Source organism: Haliotis rufescens, unplaced genomic scaffold (assembly GCF_023055435.1).
Source record: "Haliotis rufescens isolate VD_foot unplaced genomic scaffold, xgHalRufe1.0.p SCAF_7, whole genome shotgun sequence".
Taxonomy (NCBI): Eukaryota; Metazoa; Mollusca; class Gastropoda; order Lepetellida; family Haliotidae; genus Haliotis; species Haliotis rufescens.
Window position 1 is genome coordinate 52,057,661 of NW_025964361.1, and position 20,756 is coordinate 52,078,416.

At 42.0% G+C, this 20,756-nt stretch overlaps 1 protein-coding gene across 1 annotated transcript in view; it reads left to right on the forward strand.

Annotated features, from left to right (window-relative positions):
• The window catches only part of LOC124111249 (vacuolar protein-sorting-associated protein 36-like), a 32,740-nt gene extending 15,748 nt beyond the window's left edge, over nt 1–16,992 (forward strand). The window contains exons 3-13 of the mRNA XM_046470899.2: nt 1,108–1,178; nt 2,063–2,177; nt 3,323–3,403; nt 5,756–5,872; nt 7,573–7,650; nt 8,171–8,305; nt 9,633–9,698; nt 12,736–12,800; nt 13,442–13,526; nt 15,383–15,459; nt 16,621–16,992. Of these exons, the coding sequence (XP_046326855.2) occupies nt 1,108–1,178; nt 2,063–2,177; nt 3,323–3,403; nt 5,756–5,872; nt 7,573–7,650; nt 8,171–8,305; nt 9,633–9,698; nt 12,736–12,800; nt 13,442–13,526; nt 15,383–15,459; nt 16,621–16,717 (987 nt within the window). The 3' untranslated portion in view covers nt 16,718–16,992. The remainder of the gene's footprint in view (nt 1–1,107; nt 1,179–2,062; nt 2,178–3,322; nt 3,404–5,755; nt 5,873–7,572; nt 7,651–8,170; nt 8,306–9,632; nt 9,699–12,735; nt 12,801–13,441; nt 13,527–15,382; nt 15,460–16,620) is intronic.
• Nucleotides 16,993–20,756: the final 3,764 nt, after the last annotated feature.

A 20,756-nucleotide genomic window follows, 5' to 3' on the forward strand; every position in this document is an offset into this window, starting at 1 on the left:
AAATGCAGGGAGGCAAATTGCAGTAGTCCCATATCAGTTTGCTGATATAAACGTATCCTGCTGGCTATCGAAGTTCAGGTTATTTCACATCACTGTATTATAAGTCAATTCACTCAACTTGCCAAAGGTAGTGCCATTTGGTCACATAAACAAGTTTTGCCCTATTGTCAGTTTAAATGACAATTAAGTTGTGCCAAAGTCATGTACCCAAATATATGGCGATAGATCATTTCAACATGCTGGCCCAGTGCTATGGAACAATCTACCACAAGAAATCTGAAAAACAGAAAAACTGACAAACTTTAAAAAGTCCCTCAAAACCTGTCTCTTCAAGAATGCCTTTGATTGGATCATCATGGTCTAAGTGCATTTGAGCAGTTGTTAATTGGAAAATGCGTGTTACAAATTCTTCATGTAATTTAATTTAATTAAATAGTTTTCAGGGAAAATGATAGGGATAAGAATTTTACAATAACAATGAAGAATGTTTGATTCTGTTTGGTCTAAATGATGTATCTAATTCTATCTGACACCTCAAAATCAACATGCCTTTTCACACAAAAGTTTCATGTATGAAAACATCTATCTCTCGACAGCCTAAAATACCGTATTCGACACAATAAGCGCCCAGGGCGCTCTCAAAATTAGAAATAGGGGGCTCTTATTAGAATGTTATGTTGGTGAAAAAAAACAGAGTTGAAAGATAAATTTCGTGGTTTCTGCTGACAGCCTGAAATGTTTATGTACGACAGATATATTTTTCCAGAATTAAATGCCCATAATTAAAGGTGCATATTACACACGAGTGCGTATTATACGCAAATAAATAAGTCTTGTGTACATTGATCAATCGGAAGGGGTGGTAATTGGGATTGTTCAGTAGTCAATATCTTAGCAAATGTTGTGGTGGGCGCTTATTATAGCGGGGGGCTTATAACGTCGAATACGGTAGCTTAGTTATCGAATCTAAACACAGTAGGTTTGTCACTTATATTGATTCAGTCTGGTTTGATGAATTAATCTAATAGGCATGCAAGGCTTAATGTACCATCAAAGGTGTCAGATGTAGGCCTAAGGTAGATATATGACTCATTGATTCTGTTGTAGAACTGTGTGGTTGTATTGCCTCTGGCTCTAGTGGTGTATCTGGAGGAGCAGGCATCAGGCTTTGCTAAAAGGTACGTTCACAGTTATCGTTAATAACCAGTTTTGGTTCTTAATGCTATCAAAAGGATTGTATCGTCTTCCCTTAACTGACTGTAAAAGTCCAGTTTCCACTCTTGTCGAACTAGGCTGGAATTGCTGGGTTCGATCGTAGCGCGACAGTGACTATTACAAGCTATCCATTCTGTGTCCCTCCAATTCACCAATCAGATTCCACCACACACATCACATGCATTTGCTTCAAACAAAATGGTTTCACTCAGTAAAGACGATCTGATCGATAATCATGATCCATATTGTAATAAAATGGGTCTTACTTCGCCAAGTGCATCAAATCTCGTGAGCACCTTGATTAAAAACATAAATTCTTTTTTGAAAATATCTGTTTGTGCTAAACTGACGGTACATGGGTACACATGCTTTGCTAATCCAACAGTCGACTGAAATCTGCATGACATGTTGAATTCGTTACGTGATTTTGATTGAACTATGCACAGACTGGTTAGTCCAGCTAAAGTATAACTCCATGATTCCAGCCTTGTTCGGCAAGGGTGGAAACTGGACTCTTGAGAATCAGTTAACTTCCTTGACTTGGGAAGATGGGTTTGTATCATAAATAATGTGTACTTACACAATGACACATTATCATTTATTGTGGTATGGATGAATTTATGTAACAATTGCTGTTATCAATCTGTTAATATCTTGCTTTATGACACTTGACTGATCCTGAACTGGACTTGATTTTATTGGGCTAACCTGTTGACAGTTTGTCTGTTTGTGTGGTAACATATTGGAACAAGTGCTGAGAAAGTTGTTTTCCCTGCTCATGAATGCATCCAATAATATTTCCCCTGATGTCCATGTGTGTATCCATGAGTGTCCCTAACTGTTTCAGTGCGAAGATCATTGTCCATCTGAGCCAGACCCCGCCCAACAAGCCTTCAGGACCCACCTCCCACAGTCCCCACAGCTTCATCAGGTTGTCCTTCAGGGAGGCTGGCCAGAAGGAGGTCAGTGTCCACCTGCAGTCTGTCTGTCAGGCTTTGTTTCTTGTTTAATGCCGCACTCAGCAATATTCCAGCCATATGACGGCGGCGTTTGTTGTTTAACGCTGTACTCAGCAATATTCTAGCTATATGAAGGCGGTGTTTGTAGTTTAATGCCGCACTCAGAAACATTCCAGCTATATGACGGCGATCTGTAAATAATCGAGTCTTGAACACACAATCTAGTGATTGATATCATGAGCATTGATCCACACAATTGGGATACGTCAGCAAGCCTGACCACCCGATCCCGTTAGCTGCCTCTTACGACAAGGATGGTGCCTCAAACGGCAAACATGAGTCACTGAAGACCTATTCTAACCCGAATTTCAACGGGTTTATATACGATTCTAATCTAACTGTAAAAAGTAAACCTCTAAAAAGTAATTATTTTGTTCAAAATAATGAATGTTTGTAAAGTTATTATTTTCGTAAATTCAGAGGTATTTTATGAAGTTTGACATTGGCATTCGATGCAATAATGTGAAATTAGGCATTAAAGGATCTTCCTCTATGTTGTCCTGTTGTCAGTGACATTGGTTATAACTATAACAGCATGAATTGGGGAAATGTTTAATTACTGTTTGGGAATTTTTGCTGACATTTGCTGCAGATTTGGGACCAAATATCGGTCTCAAACCAGGCCTAGATAAACCACTGTCTGTACACTTCACAAATATTACTGTATCACATTATGGATGTAGAATACATAACTTGCACAGGTTCGTCAATGGAGAACCAAGTATCTCTGCCTTGCACCATGTTGCACGAGACACATTGTTGTTTATCCTAATGCTATATCAGTGGTGGCATTTACCATGTTTACCTGGAACCTGATTTTCAGTATGGGCGGCAGGCATGTGAAAAATGTGTGGCCTAATCAGCAAACGACAACACCAAGACTGTAGACTTGGAATTTCAGAAAAATATATGTAATGGTTGCACTTCATTTGAATAATATCATATGTGATCTTCACAAACTTAACTTTAACTGCTTGACATGATGCCCTGGTAAGTCTGGGAAGGTCATGGAAAGTTGGCAGGCTAATAGTGTGTGAACCCTGTATGGACTGAGATACTTAATATATATTTGTGGATTATTTTTCTAGTTCTTCCGACGTTTCCAAGTTGAGTTAGAACAGAAGAGATGGGAACAGAAGGTTCAACCAGCAGCAGCAGCCCTTCCATCGGTGAGATTATAGTTGTACTGGTATAAGTAAGCTACAAGACGCTGTACACTAAATGTAGCCCTTCCATCGGTGAGATTATAGTTGTACTGGTATAAGTAAGCTACAAGACACTGTACACTAAATATAGCCCTTCCATCGGTGAGATTATAGTTGTACTGGTATAAGTAAGCTACAAGACGCTGTACAATAAATATAGCCCTTCCATCGGTGAGATTATAGTTGTACTGGTATAAGTAGGCTACAAGACGCTGTACACTAAATATAGCCCTTCCATCGGTGAGATTATAGTTGTACTGGTATAAGTAAGCTACAAGACACTGTACACTAAATGTAGCCCTTCCATCGGTGAGATTATAGTTGTACTGGTATAAGTAAGCTACAAGACGCTGTACACTAAATGTAGCCCTTCCATCGATGAGATTATAGTTGTACTGGTATAAGTAAGCTACAAGACGCTGTACACTAAATGTAGCCCTTCCATCGGTGAGATTATAGTTGTACTGGTATAAGTAAGCTACAAGACGCTGTACACTAAATGTAGCCCTTCCATCGGTGAGATTATAGTTGTACTGGTATAAGTAAGCTACAAAACGCTGTACACTAAATGTAGCCCTTCCATCGGTGAGATTATAGTCGTATTGGTATAAGTAAGCTACAAGACGCTGTACACTAAATATAGCCCTTCCATCGGTGAGATTATAGTTGTACTGGTATAAGTAAGCTACAAGACGCTGTACACTAAATGTAGCCCTTCCATCGGTGAGATTATAGTTGTACTGGTATAAGTAAGCTACAAGACGCTGTACACTATATATAGCCCTTCCATCGCTGAGATTATAGTTGTACTGGTTAAGTAAGCTACAAGACGCTGTACACTAAATATAGCCCTTCCATCGGTGAGATTATAGTTGTATTGGTATAAGTAAGCTACAAGACGCTGTACACTAAATATAGCCCTTCCATCGTTGAGATTATAGTTGTACTGGTATAAGTAAGCTACAAGACGCTGTACACTAAATATAGCCCTTCCATCGGTGAGATTATAGTTGTACTGGTATAAGTAAGCTACAAGACGCTGTACACTAAATGTAGCCCTTCCATCGGTGAGATTATAGTTGTACTGGTATAAGTAAGCTACAAGACGCTGTACACTAAATATAGCTTTGTTTGTTTGTTGTTTAACACTGTCCAGCTTTATAAAGAACATCTGTAAATAATCAAGTCTGAACCAGAAAATCCAGTGACTGTAAATCCTGTGCATCGACCTATGCAATTGGGATATGATGACATGCATCAACCTAGTAAGCATGTCTGTCCTCTTGATCTTGGACGCGACGTTAAACCCCATTTCACCTCACCTGTCCTCTCGATGTGTAGATCGATGCTCATGATGTCAATCACTGGATTGTCTGATCCATACTCAATTATTTACAGACTATAATCTTATAGCTTGAATATTTGTGTGTGTAACGTTAAACAACACACAAACATTTGATTCTGGTTTCCATTGGATGGATTTCGAAACAAAGACATTGGTTATGGCCCTATGTTTGATTGTCGTAGTTTGCCACATTTCTGTTGATGTTCCTGACTACCATGTTACAACAGGGCGGTCGGGTAGCCTAGTGGTTCAAGGGTTCGCTCGTCACGCTGAAGACCCGGGTTCGATACCTGACATGGGTACAATGTGTGAAGCCCATTTCTGGTGTCCCTCGCCGTGATATTGCTGGAATATTGCTAAAAGCGGCGTAAAATCAAACTCACTCACTCACTCACCATGTTACAACTGTTTGACAGCATTGTTATGAGTTTCTACACCCATATGGGGGGGCACAGGTGACCCAGTCATCTAAGGTGCCGCTGTGCAGAGGTGCGTCCCTTGGGCATGCCAGAAACCTATGATTGTTGGTTCGAATCCCGGTTCGCCCCGATTATGTTTCTAGGTTTGTCAGCACCATACACGTGCTTGTGGGTTTCACCGTGGTGGTCGTCTGAGACCTGCATCTCTTCAGGCTTTCCTCCCACATTAAGCTGACAGGTCGTGATATAACTGAAATACTGTTAAAAGTGTTAAACCCAACTCACTCACTCACTCACTCACTCACTCACTCCCTTACTCACCCACCCAAACCCACCCACCCACCCACTCACTCACTCACTCACCCAAACCCACCCACCCACTCGCTCGCTCGCTTGCTCATGGAATGTTGTTCACAAAATCAATCACACACATATGTGCACGCACATCCACGCACAAGCACGCACAAGCAAGCACAAGCAAGCACAAGCAAGCACAAGCAAGCACAAGCAAACACAAACACAGGTTCTACAATGACTGCCATGTTGTTTCAGCTGCCTCGTCATCGTCCTGGCATCGTTGGAATAGAGAGATCCATACAGAAGAAACACCATGAAACAAACAAGAACATTTCAGTGGCATTTGAGGATCTCAGTAAACTCATTGAGAAGGTTTGTATTCACCATGTTCTCATGTTATTTTGTCACAGACTAGACTCAAAATACCGTGAAGACATCGTCATAGCTCAGTGAGTCATCATTTAAGGTGTGGTTTGGTAATGTCAGGGATTTGGTTGTGATGGGTGGGACATTCTCTTTGCCTGGGTCAGTTCCTCATTCTTGTGTTCGCTGGATCGAAGTGGTGTTTCATAACTTATTCATAATGTACTGTCAATGTGTGCACTACGAGTAAGTCAATGTAAGTCACCATTGAAGGGCAGTGTCTTACACCTTACCCATCTTCCCAAGTCAAGGGAACTAGGCTGGATTAGGGAGTTATATGTTGGCTGGACTAATGAGTCCATACAGTGCAATCAATATCACGTAACGAAATCAACATCCGGTTTGTAAACATCTTCCCGGGGCAAGTGAGTTATCTGACTATAAAAGTCCAGTTTCCACCCTTGGACTTGGCTGGTATTTTGGAGTTACATTTTGGCTGGACTAATGAGTCTATGCATAGTCCAATCAAAATCGCGCACCGAAATCAAAATCTGGTTCGTAAAGTGTCATGCAAATTTTGGTCAACTGCAGGATTTGCAAAACATGTGTACCGCAAACTTGTTGTCAACAGACATTTTCTAAATCTCTCATGTTTTTAATCAAGGTGCTCACATGATTTGATGCACTTCGCGATGTAAGACTAGTTTTATCACAATATAGATCTTGATTATTGATCAGATCATCTTGACTGGGCGCCGTGGTTTTGTTTGAAGCAAATGCAAGTGATACGAGAGGTGGAATCTGATTGGTCAATAGGCGAGGCATAGAAGGGACATAACCAATAGCCACTGGTGGCGCTACGATTGAGCCCAGGAATTCCAGCCTAGTTCGGCAGTTAACTCTCTTGCTTCGGGAAGATGGTTTGTAAACTGCTATGCAGATTTCGGTCGATTGCAGGATTTGCAAAGTATGTGTACAGTCAACTTAGCATCAACGGATATTTTCCTTTTTTTTTTCATGTTTGTCATCAAGGTGCTCACCTGATTTGATGCACTTCACGAAAGATAGTTTTTATTTACAACATAAATCTTTATAATCAGTCAGATCCTCTTGGCTGATACCATTTTATTTTAAACAAATGCAAGTTATGTGGGAGGTGGAATATCTGATTGGTCAATAGGAGGGACATAGAAGGGACATGACTGGTCGCGCTACGATTGAGCCCAGAAATTCCAGCCTAGTTCAGCAAGGGTAGAAACTGGACTTTTACAGTTGGTTAACTCCCTTCCCTCGGGAAGATACACCCTACCGATTCTACTGTAAAAAAATATATATATTTTTTGCAGTTTTATATTTACAGTAAACTTGGGTTATCACAAATTCAAAGGGACCACTAATTTCAGTTTGTAATATTTTTAGTTTGTTATGAGCATATATACAGCTTATATACAACAAATGGTCGGAACTAAAAATAAGTTCGTTATATCGGTCAGTTCGTTATAAATGCGTTCGTTATAAACGTAGTTTACTGTATTTCATTTCGACAACCAACCATGTGTTTAGAAAAAATAATCCATGAACCTTGTAGTTTCAAAACAGTCTAAAATATCAATGCTGTCATGTTTGAAGGCAGTATGTAAATAGTGTTTATAAACATGCTTTTACATTGATGTGCTATCCCCCTTTACATGGATGCTATATTTTTCCAGGCAAAAGAGATGGTGAACTTGTCAAGAACAATAGCCACAAAGATCAAGGACAAACAAGGGAACATAACTGAAGATGAAGTAAGTTCTATTATTTTGAGGACTTCTTTAATTGGAGGAAACACATATTTAAGCTTTTGCATTTTCTGAAAGGAATAACCATGATGTGATTTCAGTGTAGGCCTATCTTTGAATCAGCTTAATGCACTTACATAGTAACATCCCTTTGTGATGCCAGGATTTGCCATGAGTTCCAGTCACAGATTTTACCCGGTTATGACCCTTGAATGGACGCAGAAAAAATATATACTGAGTCTTGAGGGACTCACAATAATATTCATTGTCCCTACATCGATCAAGAGCAGTTATGGGTGTCTGTTATTTCATTCATCAATCACGACCGCTGTCCACATGATCACTGATTTAAGGCTCTAAAGTAATTATCTAGAATTACAGTACAGAACACCATTTCATTACTTTACAGGACCCTCATATTGTCTGCAAGGAGAATTAACATTAATTATTGGGGGCCCCATGTTGTAAATCAAGATAACAGGTCAGGAAGGGAATATTGAATTTTCAACATTATTGCGTATTTCAGACGGTGAAGTTCAAGTCCTACCTGCTAAGCATGGGCATCCCCAACCCAGTGACGAGGGAAACACATGGGACGGGGGACAAGTACTACGTGGAGCTGGCTAAACAACTAGTCTCGGTACTGGAGAAACCCGTGGAGGTAACCTAGCATCCCACTGACTTGCTCTGGTTTACACTTTAATAGTTGTCATTCTGTGTGATGTGGGGATGGAGTTAATGGTGTTACTGGAACAGATTTTAGTGGAAAGAACTGAAACACAATGAAACCTGATATGATCATTTGAACACAAGGTAGAAATGTCATTCATCCCGTGTTGTAGCTGTGGTTCACTGTATAAACTTGAGTGTCCATGTGAGAGATAAAACACATCAGAGGGTTTTTATGAGATTTAAGACCCGAATCCAAGAGATAAAATCAAGGGGCATGAGTCCTGAGGTCTTATCCCTAGGATGAGGGTTGTAAATCTCATAAAAACCCAAGGTAAGTGTTTTATCTTACTAATAAACCGAAAAAAGAAATTTAAAAACAACATTCATCAACATTTTTATGTTTCAAATATACTTTCCATGAACCTTTGGAAACGTGAGTGAAATATCTGTTGTTGGCATAAGGGTACTTGAAAGAGACATTTTTAAAAGCATTGTAATTAATCAGCACATCTGCATCCGAGTGATACACTCACTGGGCTGCAGATACAAAGGTTGCATGTTTGATCCGCAGGAATAGAAAGAAAAGATTTGTCATTTGATTTTACATTTCATTATATTGTGTTCAAATACAAATTACACTTGTAGCGAGAAACATTCATATGTTACAATATAAACGGAAGTTGTATTAATAAAATCACAGAGATATTATATAAAATCCCCAAGATATTATAACATCCCTATTTAACCCAACTGATTTAACACGACTGGAGTACAAGAGGATGACGTCACTTGATGTATATTAGTGCAGTTGTCTCCCTTAATGGGCTCTGACAGATGTCTGATTGTGAACTTGTTATCATTGGATGTCTTAATAACTAGAGAGACCTTATGCTTTTTGATTTCTTTGTTTACATCTTTTAGCCTGTTATTCATTTTTCATCTGTAGAGACTACAGAATTGTTGAAAACAGTTGAATATCTAGCATCAAGCAATAAGCAGGCCCTAATGAATGGAGAGCTCCATCCATCTCCTGCAAGAAATTTCATTTTGAACATGAATAATGTCTCTTTTGCCTCTAGATCATGAATGAAAAGTTGAAAATGATGTAAGCAACTGCATTGCAGTTAATGAAAGTACCAGTGACTAGTGATTCATTTAATCTCTTTTGAAAATGCATTATATTTGTAAATCATGAATGTGCATCGTGACACTTTTATTATCATTTAGAATAGAACTGAGAATCTGATGAGATTTTATGCAAAGAGTCCTGGTGATGGATGATCATCATTGTTCTATTTTTGAATGGCTGTTTGCAGGAGGCTGGCGGAATGATGACCCTGACTGATGTGTACTGTCGCGTGAACAGAGCCCGAGGAATGGAGGTGGGTTCAGGATTCAGGGCAAAACAAGTCCCCAGTACCTCATGCTTGTCTTTCTGTGGGTTAAAGGGCAGATATGGTCCACAGTACCCCATGCTTATCTCCCTGTAGGGTTGAGGGCAGAAAAGGTCCCCAGTACCCCATGCTTGTCTCTCTGTAGGGTTGAGGGCAGAATAGGTCCCCAGTGACTCATGCTTGTCTCCCTGTATGGTGGAGGAGAGAATAGGTCCCCAGTGCCTCATGCTTGTCTCCCTGTAGGGTAGAGGGCAGAATAGGTTTCCAGTACCTCATGCTTGTCTCCCTGTAGGGTAGAGGACAGAATAGGTCCCTAGTACCTCATGCTTGTCTCCCTGTATGGTAGAGGAGAGAATAGGTCCCCAGTGCCTCATGCTTGTCTCCCTGTATGGTAGAGGAGAGAATAGGTCCCCAGTGCCTCATGCTTGTCTCCCAGTAGGGTAGAGGGCAGAATAGGTCCCCAGTGCCTCATGCTTATCTCCCTGTAGGGTTGAGGGCAGAAAAGGTCCCCAGTACCCCATGCTTGTCTCCCAGTAGGGTAGAGGGCAGAATAGGTCCCTAGTACCTCATGCTTGTCTCCCTGTATGGTAGAGGAGAGAATAGGTCCCCAGTACCTCATGCTTGTCTCCCTGTAGGGTAGAGGACAGAAAAGGTCCCCAGTACCCCATGCTTGTCTCCCTGTAAGGTAGAGGGCAGAATAGGTCCCCAGTGACTCATGCTTGTCTCCCTGTATGGTGGAGGAGAGAATAGGTCCCCAGTGCCTCATGCTTGTCTCCCTGTATGGTAGAGGAGAGAAAAGGTCCCCAGTACCTCATGCTTGTCTCCCTGTAAGGTAGAGGGCAGAATAGGTCCCCAGTACCCCATGCTTATCTCCCTGTAGGGTAGAGGACAGAATAGGTTTCCAGTACCTCATGCTTGTCTCCCTGTAGGGTAGAGGACAGAATAGGTCCCCAGTACCCCATGCTTATCTCCCTGTAGGGTAGAGGACAGAATAGGTTTCCAGTACCTCATGCTTGTCTCCCTGTAGGGTTGAGGGCAGAATAGGTCCCCAGTACCTCATGCTTGTCTCCCTGTAGGGTAGAGGACAGAATAGGTCCCCAGTACCCCATGCTTATCTCCCTGTAGGATAGAGGACAGAATAGGTTTCCAGTACCTCATGCTTGTCTCCCTGTGGGGTAGAGGACAGAATAGGTCCCCAGTACCTCATGCTTGTCTCCCTGTAGGGTTGAGGGCAGAATAGGTCCCCAGTACCTCATGCTTGTCTCCCTGTGGGGTAGAGGACAGAATAGGTCCCCAGTACCTCATGCTTGTCTCCCTGTAGGGTTGAGGGCAGAATAGGTCCCAAGTTCCTCATGCTTGTCTCCATGTGGGGATGAGGACAGATTAGGTCCCCAGTGCCTCATGCTTGTCATCAGAACCAACTAAAATGGGCATCAGCTGGTCCCACTGTACCTTGGCTTAGTGTTGTTCTTATCTAGATGCTGATTTGAAGGCCCCGAGCACTTTGTTGCTTGTTGCCCAAGGGGATTACGGGTGAAGGTGTTGTGTGTTTAAGTGAAGGTGTTGTGTGTGTTTCAGTGTGTGTGTTGTGTGTATATGGTGTGTGTGTGTGTTGTGTGTGTTCCAGTGAAGGTGTTGTGTGTGTGTGTTGTGTGTGTTCCAGTGAAGGTGTTGTGTGTGTTTCAGTGAAGGTGTTGTGTGTGTGTGTGTTCCAGTGTAGGTGTTGTGTGTGTTTCAGTGAAGGTGTTGTGTGTGTTCTTCTGTAGGTGTTGTGTGTGTTTCAGTGAAGGTATTGTGTGTAGGTGTTGTGTGTGTTCCACCGTAGGTGTTGTGTGTGTTTCAGTGAAGGTGTTGTGTGTGTGTGTGTTGTGTGTGTTCCAGTGAAGGTGTTGTGTGTGTTTCAGTGAAGGTGTTGTGTGTGTTCTACTGTAGGTGTTGTGTGTGTTTCAGTGAAGGTGTTGTGTGTGTTCTACTGTAGGTGTTGTGTGTGTTCCAGTGAAGGTGTTGTGTGTTTCAGTGAAGGTGTTGTGTGTGTTCCAGTGAAGGTGTTGTGTTTGTTCCAGTGTAGGTGTTGTGTGTGTTTCAGTGTAGGTGTTGTGTGTTTCAGTGAAGGTGTTGTGTGTTTCAGTGAAGGTGTTGTGTGTGTTCCAGTGAAGGTGTTGTGTGTGTTTCAGTGAGGGTGTTGTGTGTGTTTCAGTGTAGGTGTTGTGTGTTTCAGTGAAGGTGTTGTGTGTGTTCCAGTGAAGGTGTTGTGTGTGTTTCAGTGAAGGTGTTGTGTGTGTTCCAGTGAAGGTGTTGTGTGTGTTTCAGTAAGGTGTTGTGTGTGATTCAGTGAAGGTGTTGTGTGTTTCAGTGAAGGTGTTGTGTGAGTTCCAGTGAAGGTGTTGTGTGTGTTCTACTGTAGGTGTTGTGTGTGTTTCAGTGAAGGTGTTGTGTGTGTTTCAGTGTAGGTGTTGTGTGTTTCAGTGAAGGTGTTGTGTGTGTTCCAGTGAAGGTGTTGTGTTTGTTCCAGTGTAGGTGTTGTGTGTGTTTCAGTTTAGGTGTTGTGTGTTTCAGTGAAGGTGTTGTGTGTGTTTCAGTGAAGGTGTTGTGTGTTTTCTACTGTAGGTGTTGTGTGTGTTTCAGTAAGGTGTTGTGTGTGTTTCAGTGTAGGTGTTGTGAAGGTGTTGTGTGTGTTTCAGTGAAGGTGTTGTGTGTGTTTCAGTGTAGGTGTTGTGTGTTTCAGTGAAGGTGTTGTGTGTGTTCCAGTGAAGGTGTTGTGTGTGTTCTACTGTAGGTGTTGTGTGTAGGTGTTGTGTGTGTTTCAGTGAAGGTGTTGTGTGTGTTTCAGTGTAGATGTTGTGTGTTTCAGTGAAGGTGTTGTGTGTGTTCCAGTGAAGGTGTTGTGTGTTTTCTACTGTAGGTGTTGTGTGTAGGTGTTGTGTGTGTTCCAGTGTAGGTGTTGTGTGTGTTCCAGTGTAGGTGTTGTGTGTGTTTCAGTGAAGGTGTTGTGTGTGTTTCAGTGAAGGTGTTGTTTGTGTTTCAGCTGCTGTCTCCGGAGGACCTACTGCATGCATGTGAACTGATGGAGCTGCTGAAGCTGCCTATCAGGTAGGTCCTCACAGGGGAGCTAGACTCTGGTGAACTGGAAGTTCTGGAACAGTTCACTCTTCTCTTCCTGCCCTTGACCACCACCTCCTTGACCTCTCTGTGGTCTAGTGGATAGCAGATCTTCCTGGAGAGCAGAAGGTTTCGGGGTTCGGTCCCCAGCCACGTCTTACCAAATAACGTTAAAAGATGGTACTTGTTACCCTGCTGGCGCTCAGGATTATCATGACAGGCTTAATTTAATTAATTTGTTGGTTGTGAAAATAAATCTTGTTGGAAAATGTGTGATGTTCATACTGCATGTTACGTCTTGCAACTAATATAGTATGCTAGATTTAAAAAAATATATTGACCATCTAAGGCTAAAAATGCAACTAAAAAACTTTGAAAATGACAGTTGAAAGCCTTGAAAAGGCTTTGAAGTTAAGTGTTCCATATCTGTATTAACCTTGGAGGTATCAAAGATCTGGGAACAGACACCACAGAGAGCTAGCCTGGTTATTTATGCCCTTATTTGAAATTCTGATTGGAACGATTATATCCAAATTGCCGTTGAAGCCGGAAAGACCAGCCATATGAGGGAACTGTGAGAAGTGTTATGTTGTGAGAAGTGTTTACACCAGTTTTTCGTGTCTTCCCAACAGGCTGCGGACGTTTGACAGTGGAGTCATGGTGTTGCAGTCCAAAAGTCAGAATGAAGAGGAGGTTATCACAAAGACAAGTTCTTTGGTGAGTATTGTTCAGAAATAACATTGCTTGAGAACATTAAACCTTCATCACTTTGGGTTTCCCTCCAAACATGCTGTGTTGGGACTGAAGTACTGTTCAAAGCGGCGTCAAATCAAACTCTCTGGTTTAAAGATATGTCAAGCATGAACAGACAGCTGGGACAGGGAGCTAGAATGCAACATGCTTAATGGAGAAAACAAAAGTATGACATGGGACGTGCTGTCCGAGCACATGAAAAACGAGGCAAATCGTACTCACTTGAGTTTAGGACAGATTGGCATATGTCATTGCGATAGGACGTACATTCAACAGATTTGTTTTATAGCTCATCAAGGTAGGACGTAGGTAGAACACAATCATTTAGATAGGTGGTCTCAATCGGATGCACAATTGCTAGCTACAATAGGGCTAGACTATTGATACCACCTGATAGGCTTGATAGCAGAAAATAGACTTACAAACTCATATTTACTCCATCTTGTTACATTTACATTTCTTTATTATTCATGTTTTTGTGCCCGCTAGTACGCAATATGGTGACATGTTTCATGGGCTTGTGGAGTCTACCCCCGTAGGTCCCCAGCTTGTTGTAAGAAGTGTTGGAATGGTGGTAAGGTTTCAGTGACTTGATTGTTTGTGTGTCATCGTACCCTAATGGCGTTGATCGCTGCTCATAATATCAATCACTGGCCTGGCCCAGACTCTATTACTTACAGGTCGCTGTCATAGAGCTGAAATGTAGCTGAGTGTGGTGGTAAACAACAACAGTTATCTCTAAATTATTCTAGCACATCTGTCTGGTAATATTCATCCTGTTTATGAATATAATGGGATGCCATACACATCGATCGTCCTGTGAAGTGAAGTGAAGTGAAGACTGACAACTGTCAATTTAACAGCTATAAGTATACTTGGCAGCAGGATAGCTCTATGCAATAGAGGACTAGTGACAGTATGTATCTGGGATAAAGGTTCAGTATCGCCAGTCGAAGCCAAGCATATTTGTTATGTGGCAGTACCTGTATTTTCCAATAATGTACAAGCACACACCTAAATATCATGGTTTTCATGAAATACACCTGCAACACTCAATTAATTTTCCAATCTGAGTGGGGGAGGTCGGGTAGCCTGGTGGTTAAAGCGTTCGCTCATCATGCTGAAGACCCGGGTTCGATTCCCGACATGGGTACAATGAGTGAAGCCCATTTCGGGTGTCCCCTGCTGTAATATTGCTGGAATATTGCTAAAAGCTGCGTCAAACCATACTCACTGACTCACTCATTCCAATCTGAGTGATTATAAGGAATGTCCAAATAATCGAACGAAAAAAATCAATCAAAATTCAGCCCGTTTATTCACCCAAAGCTATGTACAATATGCACAAACTACTGTTCCATCACACATTTGACACGTGCAGGTTGCACAATGAAATACAAACAATGCTTACAAACATTCAGGTATTGTACAATATAATATTACCCTGTTATGGCAACATTATATGTCTATAATTCTGAATAATGCCCTGTTATGGCACTATTATGTAAGTTGTACTATGTGTGAGAGTGTCCCACGACACGTCTTACACTGTCCAAGCTGAAATGTCTCACTAACTATCAGAAACTCCCATGTCCCAATCATTAACAAGGTCTTCATGTAAAATGTGTGCTTTCCGCGAAGTCCATTCAAACATCAAAATTTTTATAGAAACATTAAAAAATAGAGAAGTTTTGTGCTGCTATAAGATGACAAGATGATCATGAGTTGATGTACCAAAGTGATTCAATCATGAGCTGAACCTTGAACCTGTAACTAATGATGTCCTAGTCTGTTGTCATGGTTGCTATTGCGGTCTCCAGGTTGAAGAGAAGGGGTTCCTGACGGCAGAGGATCTAGCCAAGGTGGTGGGAGTCTCCGTAATATTAGCTAAAGAAAGGTGAGATTCCTTACTTTCCCAAATTTGTGATTTGTTTTGTCTGATAATTATTTGTTATCATGATTATGTCTCCTGCATCTTCACACATTGGGGGAGAAACTAAGAAAATCAATGAGATCTGGACTCAATTTAAAAATGAAAAGTAACATTCTAAAGTGAGGGTTTGAATAATGTTTCAGTAGCCAAACTGTAGGTAACAAATCCCTGGCATTCTGTCATGGAGTAGTGCCGAGCACTCTGCCCCTTGTCACCGAATACACTAGTAGTGAGGTTCAGGTGGACACAATGAATGCTGACCAATGCTAACCAGTGTGATGAGCATGACATTTGAATTGTGTCTACCTGGTTCTCATAGTTGGTATGTGAAAGATGAAGCTCATCTTCATCGGCATCATGCCAGTCCTCCTGAGAAATTAAACAAATCTTTTTATATTCATCCGTTTGCTGCTTGAATTATTTTGAACATATATAATTTCGGCTTGAAAAATAATCCTGTTTCGTTAAAATATTCTGAGTTGCATTTTATTAAAACGATATCTGAAGTAGGGGTGTAACCTTGAATATCACAATTGTGATGCCAAGAGTTTGAGTACAGGTGCTTTTGGAAATTTGGAAATTTTCAATCTTAATGACCAGTTTTGAACTCTTGATGTCAAGTTTCTTATCACTAAAGGTGAACTCCTGTACCTTTTTTTTGTATTTTTTGCCTTCTTCTGCCCACCTACTCCTGAAAATGACCATGGCAATGAGAAAATGATATGGAGGACCTTAAATGCTTCTTTTCATCATTTAGGGGCACGGGTGGCCCAGTCGTCTAAGACGCCGCGATTTGCTGTGCAGAGTTGCGTCCCTTGGGCACGCCAGAAACCTATGATTGTGGGTTCGAATCCCGGTTCTCCCCAATTATGTTTTTAGGTTTGTCAGCACCATACCCGTGCTCGTGGGTTTCACCGAAGTGGTAAACGTCTGGGACCTGCATCACTTCGGGCTTTCCTCCCACATTAAGCAGACACGCCGTGATATAACTGGAATACTGTTAAAAGCGGCGTTAAACCCAACTCACTCACTCACTCACTCACTCTTTTCATCATTCAAAGTATTCAACTATTTTCAGTCATTGTACTGAATCATGTGTTTTCACTTTACATTATTTTTTTTCAGATTATTACTTACAGAGAAGGTTGGAGGAATATGTCGAGACGAAACTGTAGAAGGACTTAAGTTTTTTCCTAATTTATTCCTCACACAGCCTGTGTGACAGTATGCAAGGTCCTGGTGATGTAAATATTCTTTATGGTGTTAGTATTTGTAAAGTATTTGATATGATGTTGTGACTTCAAATACATGACTAAGGTGGTCAAGTTGCTTCAACTGAGTTAATACAGTAAACTACGTTTATAGCGAACACGCTTATAACCAAATGACCGATATAGCGAACTTATATTTTAGTCCCAGCCATTTGTTGTATATATGCTGTATATATGCTTATAATGAACTACTGTTATTGCGAACTAAAATTAGTGGTCCCTTTTAGTTTGAGTTTGTTATAACCTTAGTTACTGTACATCACTTGTCACTGCAGGAGTCGGCCTCGAGGTGGCGTTTCTTCCCAGATATAGTCTGGTCTATAGATTACCCCCCCTGCTGACCCCCCCAGGTAGCAGTAAATGGACTTGTTCCCTGGAATTGAACAGTAATGGTCAAGGGTGGAGTATGATGTTGGATAATTGTTCTGATTGCCACAGTATAGTGATAAATTCAAGGCCTAAATGTATCATGTATTCACCATCTGTCGTGCCCAGTTATTTCAGCTGCTAGTAGGACTCAAGTCCTCTGTATGATGATTATGGGTAGGAAAGAAACTTTTTAATGGAAGGAGTTGAACAGTTGTTGACATGTCTATGTTGATCGGGTTTCTGTAAACATTTGCTCAAGGAGGTGAACATTTTGTTTTCAGCTTTTTCGGTGTTATCAAGTATTTCCTGCCAAGAAATTCCATTACAACTGATAGTATCAGCTAATAGTTTTCATTGCTGAAATTTCCACTTGTCAAATACTCAATAACATGTGTATTGACATCGAAATTAGGGAAAGTTTTCACAATGTGGTCAAGCACACTCTTTCAACATGTTCTAATGCTCTGGTGTCATTTTTAAGATGTTGCCATATGCTTCTATGACAACTGAATAATCTGGTTTGCAGAAAGCAGAGAAAATATCAGCTTTAGCAAAGATAGTCTTTGAGATATTAATCAAACTATATATCTGGAATTTCTGGGCTCGATCATTGCGCCACCAGTGGCTATTATGAGTTATGTCCCATCTTTGTCCCTCCTATTGACCAATTAGATTCCACCTCTGATATCACTTGCATTTGCTTCAAGCAAAATAGCGGCGCCCAGTCAAGATGAACTGATCGATAATCAAGATCTGTATTGTAATAAAATGGGTCTTAATTTGCAAAGTGCATCATATCACGTGACACCTTGATCAAAAACATGAAGTGATTCGGAAAATATCTGTTTACACTAAGTTGATGTCATTTTGCGATTTTGATTGGACTATGCATAGACTTCTTAGTCCAGCCAAAATATAGTTCCATAATTCCAGCCTCTTCGGCAAGGGTGGAAACTGGACATTTAATGTATGTTAATTCCCTTGCCTCAGGAAGATGTGTAAGGAGTGGTAGTTTCTTCAACCAATAATCTATTGATGAGACAACTGGCAGCCTTGTATTCGGCCAGTGTAGATGGATACTTGTGCAGCTGTTGGGTTGTTTGTCTGATCCAGTCTTTCAGCTTGCTGACTAAGACCATGAGTGAGTGAGTGAGTTGTGTTTAACGCTGCTTTGAACAGTATTTTAGTCATATCATGGCATGTCACCTTAATGTGAGCGGAATCCGGAAGTAATGCAGGTGTCAGTCAGTCATTTACCAATTTGATGAAACCCACAAGCACAGCATGGCGCTGGCAAACCTAGAAACATAATTTGGATAAACTGGGATTCGAACCCACAATCATAGGTTTTTGGCGTGCCCAAGGGACACAACTCTGCACAGCGAATTGCGGGACCTTAGAGGACTGGGCAACCTTTTGGACCATGGTGACATAAGCTTGCTCCTTATCAATAACAAATACACTAAATTGTGCAATAATAAAGTGAAAATGTGTAACAATTTCTTGTTTTGTGTGTTCAGTGCCGTTTTGGTAAGATCATTTTAATGACTGCCTCTGTGGTCCAGTGGATAGAGCATCTACCAGAGGAGCAGGAGTCACGTCATACCAAAAGAGGTTAAAAGATAGTATTTATTGTTACCTAGCCTGGTGCTGGGAATTAAGGGGCTAAAACCAAGGACTCGTCTGCCCAGGTCAGTATGCTGTGTCTGAGTGGGATATCCATGTTAAACTGCAGCAAGGTATCTCTGTAGGCTAGCAATATAAAACCACACACATGTCGCTTTTCACCTGAAATCACCTCTTAAAAGTTTTTATTATTTATCGGCAAACTACTTATGTCACGTGATAGCAATCAATCCAGTGCATTGAGTCTTTGTCTTTGTTAACAAATACTCAGCATACTCGAAACGCCAATCAGGGTGTTCTGTGGTAAAGTGGTTCTCCTCGCCAGATGTTATTTATAACCTCATTAAGACACTGGCCTGGTTGCTGCACACTGACTAGCCAATACTATCGACAATAGTAAGGGAAATGTAAGGCGTCAATAATCCAATTTGCCCGAATGTTTGCCAAATCAAAAGTGTACTCTCTCGACTTGGGTACAAGTACCGTCAAACGAAGGTGTAGCAGTGAAACCTGGGCGTGACTGGCCTATACAAACGACACCAACATTTCATTACCCGGTAATTGCAATACGCCATCGATCCAAAACTGCTTCTGTTATCAATGGAGAATTCAGTACAATAATGGTAATGCGAATTTCAATGTCTGTCGCTAAAACTGGCTCTATGCATCAATAAAGCAAGGTGTCCTGTGAAGGGCTTGGCCCTAACAGCTTACCATAGGCGGTAAAGATTGAGGTGGGCTAGGCAACCCCAGGGACGGGCTGTGCGTCACTGGCGTCTGCATCATGTTTAGAGCCATTGGCATCAATGCTATTTTTTGTCAGTATTTGTCAGCATTTTTGTCCATTTACCTACGGCCGAACATTTAGGAGCGTATGAAAGAAATTGAGGCCAGCGGCCTGGAAACGCTCCTGGCTTCTGATTGGTCGAGAGGGTCACGTGACCTCTGATGACGTCACTTCCGGTGCACATGCGCGCAGGGCTTGGTGGGTCATGCGTTCGCATCCGAGATGGCGTCACATCCGTTTCCGGTGGCGTGCGCATCCAAGATGGCGCCACATCCGTTTCCGGTGGCCTGCGCATCGAAGATGGCGCCACATCCGTTTCCGGTGGCGTATGCATCCAAGATGGCGTCACTTCCGTTTCCGGTGGCGCGCACATCCAAGATGGCGTCGCATCCGTGTCCGGTGGCGCGCGCATCCAAGATGGCGTCGCATCCCTTTCCGGTGGCGTGCGCACCTCTAAGGGCGTCGCATTCGTTTCCGGGGAGGTAGGGGAAAAAACCCAGAGAAGCGGTCGTAAAAGGTGAACAAGATCGACATTGTTGTTCTTTTGTTGTTCTAAAAATAGACGTGTTGGAGGGAGGTAGGGTGGTGGTGAAGGGAGGGAGGAGGAGGAGGTTGGTTCATTGTTTGGGTTTGAGGGTCGTCAAAGCAAAGGATGAAAGCATTCTTTCGGGAGAGATGGGTGGCCCTGAAAAGGGCCGTTTTGAGGAAGATCACTTCTTCACATACACGTACAGTCGTACACGCAGTGGTGCACAGGCACGGGTGGCTTGACACCTGTCTCCTGACAGGACACTTACTTGTGTGCGTTAAACGCCTCACGTAGGTGTCCTTCAGGACAGTGTTGCAATAGATGCACTGGAAAGTGCCATCCCGTGCCCTTGTGCCAAGGGCATATACTGGCAGGCACCCTTGGCACCTGCCGCATTGCCATGGAGGTAGCGAAATGCCCTCTTTGGCAGCCGGTCATGCTACGTCATTCGTGTACCTCTGATTCACATTCTCCTCGCAGAGATATCGAGTTGTAGCTTCTTCTTGTGTTTCACCAGACCGTTTAGCTTGATGTTGTCACAGTGTGGGGACCACTTGTGGTGTTCACGTGCAACAGCGGCAAAGAACGCATTCCTCGTGGATCACGCAAGGTCGACTCACGCAGTATAAATCAGACAACAAAGAGTTCTGGTTTATTTTTCAAATATTTTCAACTACAG